At 43.6% G+C, this 12,889-nt stretch overlaps 1 protein-coding gene across 12 annotated transcripts in view; it reads left to right on the forward strand.

The window, feature by feature from the left end:
- Positions 1 to 12,889, forward strand: part of MAD1L1 (mitotic arrest deficient 1 like 1) — a 320,154-nt gene that overhangs the window by 142,675 nt on the left and 164,590 nt on the right. For all 12 annotated transcript variants that reach the window (XM_048961389.1, XM_048961390.1, XM_048961387.1 and 9 more), the window contains one exon: positions 6,632 to 6,688. In XM_048961389.1, coding sequence (XP_048817346.1) covers positions 6,632 to 6,688 — 57 coding nt within the window. The remainder of the gene's footprint in view (positions 1 to 6,631; positions 6,689 to 12,889) is intronic.

Genomic DNA, 12,889 nt, shown 5'->3' on the forward strand with positions numbered 1-12,889 from the left:
GCAGGAGTGGTGCAGACTATCCAGTGCGTTGTGTGTCACTAAGGGCACCTTGTGCTCAGAGCTGACCTCCTGGGCAAAGACGTTGGATGGCTTTGCAGAGTGAGTTTATCTTTGTCGTCAGGGGGAGGAAAGGAGTTTCACGGAGTTCAATACTTTGCTTGGGGCCTCCCAGGAATTGTTAGGCAGAGGGAGAACGAAAGCTGGATCTTTGCTGCAGAACTATGCAGCTCATTTGGAGCTGGGTCAAGTGACTTGCCAGGAATAAAAATGTGGGTATTTTTTATTTTGCTTGGAGTTGTATCTTCCTTGTATGAGTTGCTCTGCAATAGCTTTGCTTGCAGCCCTTTCTTACAGCATAACCAGTGAGAATTTGGTGTCATTTCATTCCAATAAAGCTCCTGTCAAGAATTCTTGTCGTTACTAAGTGACTGACTCTGCTAAAACAGAACATGGGAAGAGGGATTGGTCTGTCCTTGAAACTTAAGAGCAAGAGAAAGATTTAGTTATTATCTCTTTGCCCAGTAAATCTTGATAGCCTGTTTGACAGGAGCTTGTGTCTTGCAGACGTTTTCTCTGCATTTCAGTAATTATAACCATGACTTCAGCAATTTTTCAATTTGCAGCGTCGCTTTTTGTTTGGCACCCAAGAGCCTTTGCTTTATTCACACTTCATTTTGTTCACCAGCTGCTTTTTGTCTCTCACTGGGGGGCGGCATTTCACTGCTGCACATCCAATCCATCCCTAGGAACCCGCTTCTCACGCAGGTAGCAGCTCCTGCTGTTTGCTGCTTCCTTACCGTGCGCAGAGCAGCAACCTTCAGTCCTCAGCTGCTGCAGTTCACTACCAGGCACCCAGGAGCATGAATCTCTGGAGGTGAGGGGGGTCTTGAATGTGTAAAGCAGTGAGGCAGTTAGTTAGCAGTGTGTGATACCCGTCTGTCTCACTGACTGTGATCTCAAGTGATGCGGTTTTGTGAAACATCACAACATTTCTACTACAAAGTGCCAGAACATCATTTTAAATTGGGAATGACCCATGTAATTTTGGGATGCACAGAGATGCAAAAACGGTGCTGTGCCGCTCCCAGTCTGCAGTAATGCTGGGCCGATGGCTTGAAGGCTGGCCTCACCTAAATGGGCGTATAGCTTGGAAGGAAAAACAGGCAAACAGCTGGAAGTTGGGTCCTGTGGGTGAGATTTCAGTATGAACACTAATGAAAATTTCATTTCAGCTCTCACAGTGTTTTAATATGCAGGATCACAGTATGGAAATAAACCCAAGTCTGACTGCGAGTGGCTGAGTTACGTCTGTCACAGTCTGCCACCCCCACAAGTAAGCTGGCTGTGGCATTTATTGTCAAATCAAAGTTTTCTCCCTGTTTTCACCACAAATCAGAATCTTATCTCTGTGTGAGAGAGAACTGTTGATTCCAGACATCTCTTCTAACTGTTCTCATGACATTCCTCCACTGTTTCATATAATTTATAAGTGTGGTGCACAGAGCCCTACGTTTCTAAATTTATGATGGAAGTCTGAGCGCTATGATCAGTGTTTCCCTGGGATTGCAGCTGTTTCCTTCTGCACTTCAGCCACAGCTTTGATGCTCAGTGTATTACCTGCATCCCCTGAACTTAAAGGAAAGAGATGGGGATGCACTTTTTTTCCCTCAGCTGAGGCCACCAGATAAGATTTGCTGGCTTGGATCACGTGGTTTGGATCACATCACTCTTCAGCTGCACACTAAGGCCATCTGCATCGTGCATCTTCTTTTGCAAGCAGTTAGATACAAAAGTTACTGGGAAATTACCCTGCTAATGAATGGAGGACAGGCAGCACAAGGTGATGGGGCATGTTGGAATATCCAGGATTCCATGTTTCTGTGACTGGAACCAAATATGTCCTTCTAAATTTGTCTGCTAACATTGTTGAAGAGGAGAGGCAAGAATTTATCTTCAAAGTCAATTAATATGAAATAGCTATTAATTAACATTATACTTAAGTTTGCCTGTCATCACACCTGACTTGAATTTGCAGACAACTGTTGCATATAAAATACCACTAAGGACACGGTGAGCTGTGGCACGCTGCAAAGGGTTGGATCAGCTTTGCCAGACTGAGCCCCCCTAGTGCCCATCCCCCTGAGGTTTGGGTTGCTGGCTGTGTGCACACAACCCAGGCACAGGCAGCTCTGTATATCTGCAGGCATTTCATGGAAAAGAATACAAATGACGGGGTTTAATTTGAGTTAGTGAAAGTGCTGCTTGTTTTTCTCCTCAGCAAAGCACCCGCCTTGTATTAGTGAGACTGTAAAGGCAATCATGTTTTCTGATGAAAGCATAAGGCTAAAATGATGTCTCCTAATGAAGATTGTTTTGATTTATTCCCTGTATGCGGCACAATTTTGCTTCCGTAGCTTTTGGAAACAAACTTTAATTTTGTGTCTCTGGCTGTTGTTGCTGCGCTGTGCCGAACCCACGAGCTGTTTAACGCACAGCATAGAGGAGTGCATTAATGCAGGTCCACAAAGCGAGCGCTTCGATTTGCTAATTGCTCACAGAGCGGAGGGTGTTGTTGTGGAGAGAGCAGCTGCTCATTACAGATTGAGCAGCTCATTTTTCTGACCAGCCAGGCTCACCTTGAGCTGCTCACCCATCATGCAGGATGCGTGGCTCGATCTGGAGCAAAGCAGGAGGCCAACAGCTGCACTAACATGGCCAGATTGCTTGGATTTCCTTCCCAACCCCCCCCTACCTCTCCTGCCCCGGCTCCTCCTGCATTGCTGGAGCTGGGAGAGCTGGGTCCGACCCGTGCCTCCCCCCTGCACACCTGCTGTTGTGCTGCCTTCCCGTTTGCATTTGTGCTATGAAATACAATGGAAATAATTACAGCAGGAAGATATAAGAGATTAATTATTGATGAAGGGAAGCAAGCTAAGCAATTCAGAAATGTCTCCTTGGGAGCCAGATCAGTTCCTCGCCTTGGAAGCTGCTTCTGCCCCTTGCAGCCCAGCACTGTATCACAGCAAGGCGGGAGCACGGGTTATCTGTCCTTCCCCACTGCTCTCCTATAAGGATGACAGGAGCGCTGACAGTAGATTAGACGGTGTTGTCATGTAAGATGAATGTTTGGAGTTGACAAACCCTTTTTTCCGTGGGCTTAAAGTAATTGACTGAATACTTGAGAGGATTTTTTTTTCTGCTTGTTCTACTTATTTGGTTTTCTTTACCTGTTTATGCCTCCTTCAGTGGGCAAATTGGACTTTACATGTATTTGTATATCTGATTCTTAAACTCAGCATCTGTTTGCTTATCAGATTTCTTAATGCTTGAGCTCAGTGATCCGTGGGAATTTAACATGGGTATTAAGTAATAAGAATTTCCTCAGAGCTTTAAGATAACTTCTGTGCATATTGTGAAAATGCATCACAAGTCTTTCCTACCGAGAGATTCCCAAGACACCGAGGTGGATGCGTTCAAGCTGAAAGCTCTGAGATGGGGCTGGCAAAGTGCTCCAGCACTGCTGTGAGTAGCAGCCCCATACCTGCTGTGGAGGGGATGCTGCTGGAGTGGGAGGCTCTACGTGTCACCTCCCTTCCCACCCGCCTGCAGCTCCCCACTCACACCTACCCTGGCTGCAAGCAGACAGGGAGGATGGAAGGGAGACAAGAAATCCAACACTTCCTTCCTGAAAATATAAATGATCAGATGCAGTATAGCAGGATTTCTTTCAGGCCTTTCCAAGGCTGCCCAGCAAACATCCGAAGTGATAACGCTGTGTGCTGTGCCAGAGCCCTTTGCAGCTCCTGCCTCCCAGTGCTGCACTGCTGGCAGCTCCGCCAAAGCACGCTGATTAAGTGAGATGTGGGGAGAAGTTCAGAGCCTAATTTCTTCTTCATAATTAAAAATGTGTGCATCTGTCATGCTGCTGGTGATTAGGTTGTATTTTCTTGTGGCCTAGTAGGAATATGGCAGTGAATCACTTTGCAAGCAGCTGTCCTCTAACAGCTGAGCTAGGTTCAATATTTGATTTAAGCTAATAAAAAGTCTGGGGTAGGGCTAATGTTTACAAACTGGATGTGATAAAGCATTCAGATCATCTGTTGCACAGCCAGAAGGGAGCAGCACAGGAGCCCCAGTGACGTGGGGCTGCACCCTGTGCTCCCAGGAGCAGTTCTGCTGGAGGGGCCTCCTCGTTTCCAGCCCTCCATCACGTTGTAATGGCTCACAATCCGTTAAATGTGTCCCTTTTGCTCTTCTGTGAGAGCTGTAGCCAAACCGTACAGTTAAGAATCTTTTAATCTTCATAAATAATTTCTTCTGGCAATCTAGTGAGCTTGGTTGCTGTTCTCTGGATTCCCTCTCGTTCAACTGCCTGCGCCCTTTGAGATGAGCTGCCTAGAAATGAATGCAATGAAGAAAACCTACTCTGATTTAATTCCTATCTGATTGCTTCTCCAAATTGTATTGATCTGCTGTTATCAAGCTGCAGCTTTGAACTTGCTGTCCAGGTTTGCCTGTAGGTCTCTACTGGCATAACAATGTGTCAGGTTTGTATTTGGTTATTTTCTCCAAGACATACACCAAATAAATCATGGAGTATTTCCTTCTTATGCTCTCATCTGCTTGTATTATTTCTTTCCTGTCCAAAAGTTTTTGCAGCCTTCTCCCAAAGGGGAAACTGACTGACCTGCCCTCTTCCACTCTAAATCACCCCACAGTGTTATGGACCCCAGTGCTGTCCAGCAGGAAATTGAATGGAGAAATGACCCTCAAACTGAGGGTCATATGAGTGATGGCTACAGGAAACACATATGTAATTCTCCGTGTTTCTTTGCATCTCATTTAGAGCTGTATTTTCCATTTAAGGGTCACCTTCGCTTAGATAAAGCTAATGAAAATACAGAAAAGTTCCTTTTATTTTTTTCTAAATCAAAAATACTGTCAGTCCCAGAGTGTTGGACAAAGTCTATGCTGACCTCTCTCATAAAAAACATCTCTGGGAGGAGGCTTTCTAATTCTTTGCCACATGACTCTCTCCTGGCTCCAACCTGCTGGTGTAATTCTGCCTGATTAAGTATTAGTGAGAAAAAAAGATCTTTCCAGGTGTCTGCAAATGTACACTTTCTTGATGTTTCAGCATCCAACTTGGTGATAATTTCATTTCTCCTTCTTGCTTGCTCGTACACGCGCTCCGTGTTTGGTTGGGACTGGCATCTCCCGCAGTGTTTAATGAGTGTGTTTCATTTCCCTGTGCTGGGTCCCATGCTTCTATTAAAACCCCTTTCATCCTATTTGAGTGTCTGTTTCTTAAGTAATACCACATCATCCCATGCCCCTCACAGCAAGAAAATGTTTGGTTTTTCTTTCCATTTCCACTAAGATCTGCGGCCAGAGCAGTCTTGAACTGCTTGGTTGTTTGTATGCAAAATTAACCTTATGCTGTGCTGAACCCTGAGAATGCAGTGTTTTATTTGCCTGCATTTCAGTGCCGTTAGCCTGCAAAGCTCAGTGTTCTCCTTTTCGTTGTAATAAGCTGCGTGCTGTTTGCTTCTGGTTTGGATGTAGTACTCAAAAGACCCATTTTGTGTGTGGAGAGAGATTGTTAGAGAGGCTCTAGAGGGTTTTAATGAATATCCGCCTGAAATTACATGAATTAGTTTGCAAGAAAGTTGTTTTTTTTTTCCCTGCTCTTGTTGTGTTTGTTTCTGTTGTTTAAATTAGCTTCTCTGTCATTGGTTGTATCTATTTTTTGGGCTTTCTGCTAACCAGAGGAATGCAGATTGCAGTGCTGTGAAGGAGAAGGCATGGGACGAATTTGCACTGAAGGAGGAAACGCGGCTCCTCGCAGCCATCTCCAAAATATCTCCTTTCTAAATCCTTCCACATAAACAAAATCTTGGAAAGCTCCTCCTATGAGTCATGTTCCCGTTTCTCTAGAAATAATACAGAGATACTGTAAGATGTTTCCACTCTGGTTTGACATCCTTTGAATTTCAAACTTCCTTTTAAAAAAGGGAAAAACAAACCCTTGCACAGCGACGTGTTCTCATGGGTGTTCAGTTGGGTTATGTTGCAGAGAGGCTTTTTCTGGTGTTCTACCACAATTTTAGAGACTGCTAAAAATCACAGAATCACAGAATCACAGAATTGTAGGGGTTGGAAGGGACCTCCTGAGATCATCGAGTCCAACCCCCCTGCCAAAGCAACTACTTGACCCAAATGTCTTCAACAAGGTATTTTGTGTGAAGTTACCTTTACCCTCATCGCTCCTGTCAGTTGCGCAGTGAGCATCTTCTCTCTCTAAAGTTTCTTTGGAAGAGCAGAGAGGAAGCTCAGTTCTCAGACCTGGCTGTAGTGTGCAAATCTGGGATGGAGAGCCCAGAGGGTTTCCTCTCCACGATGAACCCGTTCTTTCTGGTGTACTGTAGGCTCTTTTGGGCAGAGTGACCTCTCACAATGGGGTACTGAGAGGGTATATCAAGACCTACCACTTAGAATTGCTTTTTCAATGCAGTGAAAATCACATTGCCTTTGGCAGTGGTTTTTGGTTGGGAGTGGGAAGGAGGATGGTCAAATCAAAATTCCCTTAAATGTCCTAAACTTTGTTTTCTTTTTATTTTCTGTCTCGAAGGTTCAGATGTCTCAAGTTCTGGAAGAAGTGGGAAATCAGAAGCAAAGAGCAGAGATGGTAAGAGGTGTTCTTTTTTTTTCTTTCCTCATTTATTATTATTATTTTCTTGATGCTTCACACAGCAATAATGTATGCAAAGTTCAGTGCCTTTGAAATGTGGATCGGCTCCAAATACTTGGATCTGGACAGCAAATGAACTCTTAAAAAGTTTGTATTATTGTTAGCAGTTTTGGCACTGCTTGTCCCTTCATGTACCTGGAACAAGCATTGGATGAGATCTGCTGATTTGCCACCCTTCTTTTGGCAGTTTTTCTTTGATTACTGTCTAAGATCAGAAGGAAGCATTTCATTTTACACCAAATTAACTCCTTTCTTTGGGGACCTCTGATTCAGTCTCAAGTGTGCAAAGGACGAGCAGATGAGATGCAACAATTACACAGACTAGTTTGTTATAACGAGTGTTAATTTTCTGCTGGTTTTGTCTGTTTTATTGGTAGTTCCCTCAAGGACCAAAAGCAGTAGAAGCCACAAGTGGTGTGCCCTTCCATACTAGTAGTAGATTGTCATACATCTCGTAGTTTATCCTTTTTTCATTTGGCTGTGGTGCTCCTTGCTGTTTCAACATCACATTTTCTATAATGGGAGCAGTAATTGATTCAGATTCTGAGTTGATCTTTTATTGTGGGCAAACATTTGTATGTTTTTCCATGCTCCATCACTCTCTGTGGTGGCATAGCTCAGAACTGATACTTCCAAAGAAGACTAAATTAATCCTATTTACCGTCTGATCTTGTTACATGCTGCCTTGTTGCAGTTCTAAATTCTATGCAGTCAACTTTGTATTGTCCTCACTGGATGTACCAGAGGATAAATGTGCTGCTATGTTTGATGTGCATTTAAAAAAAAAAAAACCAAAACATTTCAAAGATTTCCTTTCTGACTTGCAAAGCCTGGCTTTTGAGTTACTTGTTTGCCTTCAGAATCTTGTAGCATTAAACAAGCTGGTAGAGTTGGAGGGATTGGAACTTACAGTGTTAAGGCATTAATTGTCCTTGTGCATCATCCATCTGCAGAGAAGAAAGAGGCAGTCGGTGTTCAGCACCTATTCCCAAGGGTTGCTTGGTGGAAAACTTCAGGACGTGTGATCTTCCTTGGAAAGCTTACATCCATCTCACACGAATAGGCTGTATTCTGCAGTGCTCTAGCTATGGATTGCAGGTTTTGGGGTGTGGACTTTGTTCTGCATTTTGATTTTTGTTCAGCAATTGTAAGAAAATTGTCATGTTTCCTCTTTTTCCCTTTAGAGCTAAAACCTGACAGTCTTGTTCCTCCTTTTCACTGAGGATAGATGGTTCTCCTCCATCCCCCAGTGAAACCTCCCTGGTAGGGGAAGATGTCACCTCTTATTTCCTGCAGTGTGAGGTGGCAGAGGTCTGTCCCCTTTGGATGGGGCTGTCCTGCTCTCCAGCTGCCCGCAGGCTCCAGCAATTATCCCGTCAGCTCCACTCTCCTCCCTGCCACTGAACAAGAAGTTCGTCCCTTGGTTCTTTTTGCTTTTTTCTTTTTTTTTTTTCCTCCCTCCAGATCAGCCCCTCACCTGGACAGCCTTATTTTCAGGCTCAGTTAAAGCTGGTGCTTCAGCAATCATTTGCCTAATTTGGTTTCTTCTCCTTTCTTTTCACCTCTTACCCAGTTTTTCACCCGTGATCCATTTCTTGTTAAGTTGATGCTAAGCCTCCATGGCCAGGAGGATGCACAGAAGCCTGCCTGCTCCAGGTGCTGAATATTGCTTTTCATGAGCCATTCTGCAAACGGCCCTGTGGCTGCTAGGCAAAGAGAAAAAAGCCTGTCAGGTGCTATCACACAGTCTTTGGATGCTTTGGGGATAAAGCTCCATAGAGCTGACATCCCTGCTGCCACACTGAAGAGTGCTAATGACTTTCCCACCTACCCCAAAGCACTGCAAAGGATGCAGTTTGTTCTAGGACTGGTGAACTCTCTGGAATCCCATTGATGAGTGCTGGGGATTCTCCTGTGCAGTGGGGAGCATCTTCGATGCCCTGGTAGATCTTTTTTCACATAGCTATATTTTGATGTAAAATGTGTCGTAATCTGTGAGGATTGTGGCCTAAATAAGATGGGATCTGGATGGTCTGTGCCCATGGGACAAGAGGTGCCAATTTCAGGTCATTGTGTCCATAGGGACGATATAAGGCAGCAATGTGTGCTGTAGGGGATTCTGTGCCAGGACAGGGCTGTGCCTTGGGGGGGGGATGGCCTTGCTGTGCTCATTGCTGTGCAGAACTCCAGCGCACGATTTCACTGCTTAGCTGCTGAAAATGAGTTGACTACTAGTAGGAAAAATAAAAAAAGGAAGAAAAGAAATTTAAATGTCTTCAGCTAATTGCAGTTGACAAGACAAAGGCAGTTTGACTTTCCAGTATTAATTAGCAAACCCGTACTAATTAGCTTGTATAAGCACAATTCATGCTTCTTTCCCTAAATGCAATTAATATTGCAACTGAAGCCGTCTCTGGGCTGTGCTGCTCTATCATTAACATACCTTACCCTAATTAGGCACGGCCAGTAGTGGCTGGAGAAATGAGTTTGTGATTACAACCATAAAAAATCCTCTAATATTTTATATCCTTCAGGGAATCTGAACCTCAAATTCATTTTCTGATTTAAGAAAAATTACCCGTATCATTGTGCTGTGTAATTAGAAGAATGAAACTTTGATTTTTCTCTCCTTGCAACCCTTCACTTCTTTATTTTTCTTCATTCTCAGTTTGAGTGCCTTCCTGTTAGGAGGGAGCAGTACCTGTGTGTTCTTCTGAGAGCTGGTACGCATCAGGATCATTGCTCACATGACATAGCTCATCTCTCTCAAGTTTGAGGATATTCTCCTTTTCTTATTGGCTGAAATAATGTTTATTTTTTATTTATTGTAAATCCGTTTTGGTCCCTAAGCTCACTTCTTTACTTTGTGTAAATATGTGGTGCACTTTCTGACAGGGTTAGCAGCACTGGAAGTTTTCTCTCCTAAGGGTAGTGCTCAGATAACTTTCTCTGCAGGACAAACTGGGAGGTTCCATGCAGCATCTGCACCTATGGCTGCCTGCCTGTGGTCACAGGATCTTAGTTCTTAAGGTGCGCTGGTTTAGTGCTCTCCGGGTGCAGAGCTAGGGGCTAGCTCCACTGGTACTCAAGTATTATTGATGGAAAATGCTTTTCTCTTTTATATTGGTTTTCTTTCTTGCCCTGAAGGAGGGAAGCAGAAGATAGTTGCTTTTTCTAATTTGCGTTTGCCTTTTTCATCTCTCCGCGTGGCCAGGAGAAAACTGGCTCAAGGTTACCATCCAAGCTGCCACTATGATCCCTGATCTCCCACTTTCTTGCAGTCTGGTTCTGTTGCATAGGGCATTAATGTCAAGTTTTTTTTTCCCCTGTCATTAATCCCTGAGGGAAGCGAGCCTGGTATTATAGAAGTATCACATGTATTTTCATTGCCCAGAGATGCTCTGGCTATCGTTGGCTTTCATCTTCAAAAAGCAGCTTGACTCAGGTGGACTCTGAAATTTATAGACTGCTCATTGGACCAAATGATATTTATCCTCCAGCAGATTAAAAAGGATGGCTATAAGAATGAGAATTGCTGTGCGGGGTGGGAGGGGAAGAAGATCTGAAGTCCAAAGATGTAGTCATCACAAAATGAATGGCATAAATCGAGTGTCCTTACAGAAGAAATAAAGACCTCTCAAAATGAAAACAACGAGTTCCCCTTGCCTTAAGTGAATGTGTTTGCTAACCCTCTGCAAGGAACAGGAGACCTTTATTTAAGGGCAGCAGGTCAGGAATAGTTAAGGAGCCAAATCGTGTGTTCAGTCTGAAATGGTAGTGTTGGGATTAACTTAAATGTCAGTGACTAGCTACATTGATGCTTATCAGGAGAAATAATGAAGACTGTAAGGAGGATACATGGAATAAATCTGCTCAGAGGTCACAGCGTGATGTGGCTGGGAACAGGCTGCTAACTGGAGAGCAGCATGGAGAGACTGCAGAAAGAGTTTGGGAACATCTCAGCTGGCATCAATGCGTAAGGCACGAGAAATGCACACTGATCATAGACCATTTGAGTTGCTATTGAAAGACTTCACTTCCTAGTGGTTGCATCAGACCTCCAGAGCATCAAGAACTGTGACTTTTGATACTTGAGAGAAATACTAAATAAGGTTCAATTTTTTTAATTTTTTTTTTTTTTAATTTACAAATTTTCAGATGGTAACAGGAAAGAAGTGACCTTCAGTGTAAGAGATCTGCCCTAGATAATTAGGTAATATAGCTAATATAATTCTTGTTTAACAGCTATTAAACAGAAAGCAAGAAATGAAACAGGCAAGACGCAAGAATGACAAAACTGGTACTTGTTGATGGAGATGTTAGTTCTCTGTATTATCTACAGTAGGTGGAATTAAATGTGGAATTAGAGTACCCAGCCACATTGATTATGAACAGAAATGAGGCTTTGCCAGAATGTATACAGAACCAGCAGGTTGGGAGGGGAAGGCAGGTGACCGATCGGTGCAGAAATTCTCCATCTATTAAAAATCTCTTTGATGGTTTCCAAATTGATTTAGCAAAATGACAGCAAACCTCCCCTGCACTTGACAGATGTTATACTAGCACTTTACACAAGAGCAGCAGCCTGGGCTGGATGGACAGCGTGTCATTCAGCTGAGCAGCAGCATGAACACAGCAGCAGTTTTTTTAGGGAGGCGTTTTTAGGGAAATACCCAGTTTTCAAATCAGATTGGAAAAACACCAATCTGGTTGTAAAGAAGCAGCAAAACACTGATTCAGAATGAAGTGATGTAGTATGAGAAGACTGGAAGAGAATCCTTTAGGTGACAAAATCGGATTCTTTGGCAACTGAGGCAATTGCAGCATACAGTTTAGTTCATAAATTTATCAGGCTTGTCTTGAAAATACTTAACTTACTTGTCCCATTACTGTCACTGAAAGCCTGTCCTGACAGCTAGAAATTTTCTCAGGTCTAGCTGAAAATATCCATGCAGTTAAGTATCCTTTTTTGTATGTGTTAATATTCTTCTTAAACTACAGTGACTGTTCTTCCTCCCTCATATTTATATGGTGATGTATTTATAGAGAACAGTTGTTCTCTCCCAGCATTTCACTTGCCCAGGTTAAACAAATCAAGCTCTTCCAGTGTTCCCTTAAAACAAGCTCTTCAGCCTGCTCTGGAAATTGCAGCTGTCTTTAAACCTCCTGTCATTTTATTTTACTTCCTTCAAAGATCAGCAGCCAGTAACAGTCACATCATCCCAGGTGATGTTTCAGCAGTGGGTGCTGCAGAAGCACCAGAGCATCTGATGCACCACGAATCTGCCTGTGATGAACAGAGAGCTCAGAATAGCTCTTTTCCTACATGAGAGCTCTCGAGTGCTTGTTGTAAACAAGTACATTAGCATTAGTCCTCCTTGTTCCCCACGATGCAGGAATACAGTGAGCTTCGAGGAGCAGAGGCAGAATTTTTCCTCTTCTCTTAGTATAGGAGGTGATGAATGGCTGTGGTTGGTTGTGTGCTGCATGTTCCACTCTGCAAAATTCATGTCCAGCGCACAAAGCTGTGGCAATGTCAGAAGCTTCTCTGCCAAGCAGAGCTGTGGGCACAGTGGGATGGCAGTAGATGAGTGCTGCCCAACTGCCTACAGACCAGAGAGGTGATCAGTATGTTAGACCTTTGCATGTGGATATCTAATTGTGATTATAATTAGGTTGGAAGAAGAGACTCAGTCAATTCTTGAGGTTTATCTCTAGCCTGGCACATGGGATCAAGCAGTCCATTCACTTCAAATTAAAAAGAAATAAACAGTCTGTTTGAAAGTCCCATTACACAAATGAACCTGCTGTTGGATCCATTAGCGTTAAAGTTTTATGGGACTCGGCAGCAGCGGTCAGTTCCAACAGGCCTGCTTTTGTTTTCTCCTAGAAGATGGTAACAGCTGTCTAAGGGTTAGAAGTCTTCCACACAGCAGTGGGAGAAGCACAGGAACCTGAGATGTAGGGGTTTGTGCCCCTCACCCTGAGCTGCACCAGCACATGCTTCTTATTAGGAGGGCGATGGTGAGTGAGCACTGCTCTGCTCAGAGCTGAGTTAATGGTCTAACCTTTGCATTGTGGGGCTGTAACTGGAACAAGGGCTAAGGGTGAAAATAAAGCACTAGGGAATATTTTCTT

This window comes from Lagopus muta, chromosome 15, assembly GCF_023343835.1.
Source record: "Lagopus muta isolate bLagMut1 chromosome 15, bLagMut1 primary, whole genome shotgun sequence".
In the NCBI taxonomy this organism is placed as follows: domain Eukaryota; kingdom Metazoa; phylum Chordata; class Aves; order Galliformes; family Phasianidae; genus Lagopus; species Lagopus muta.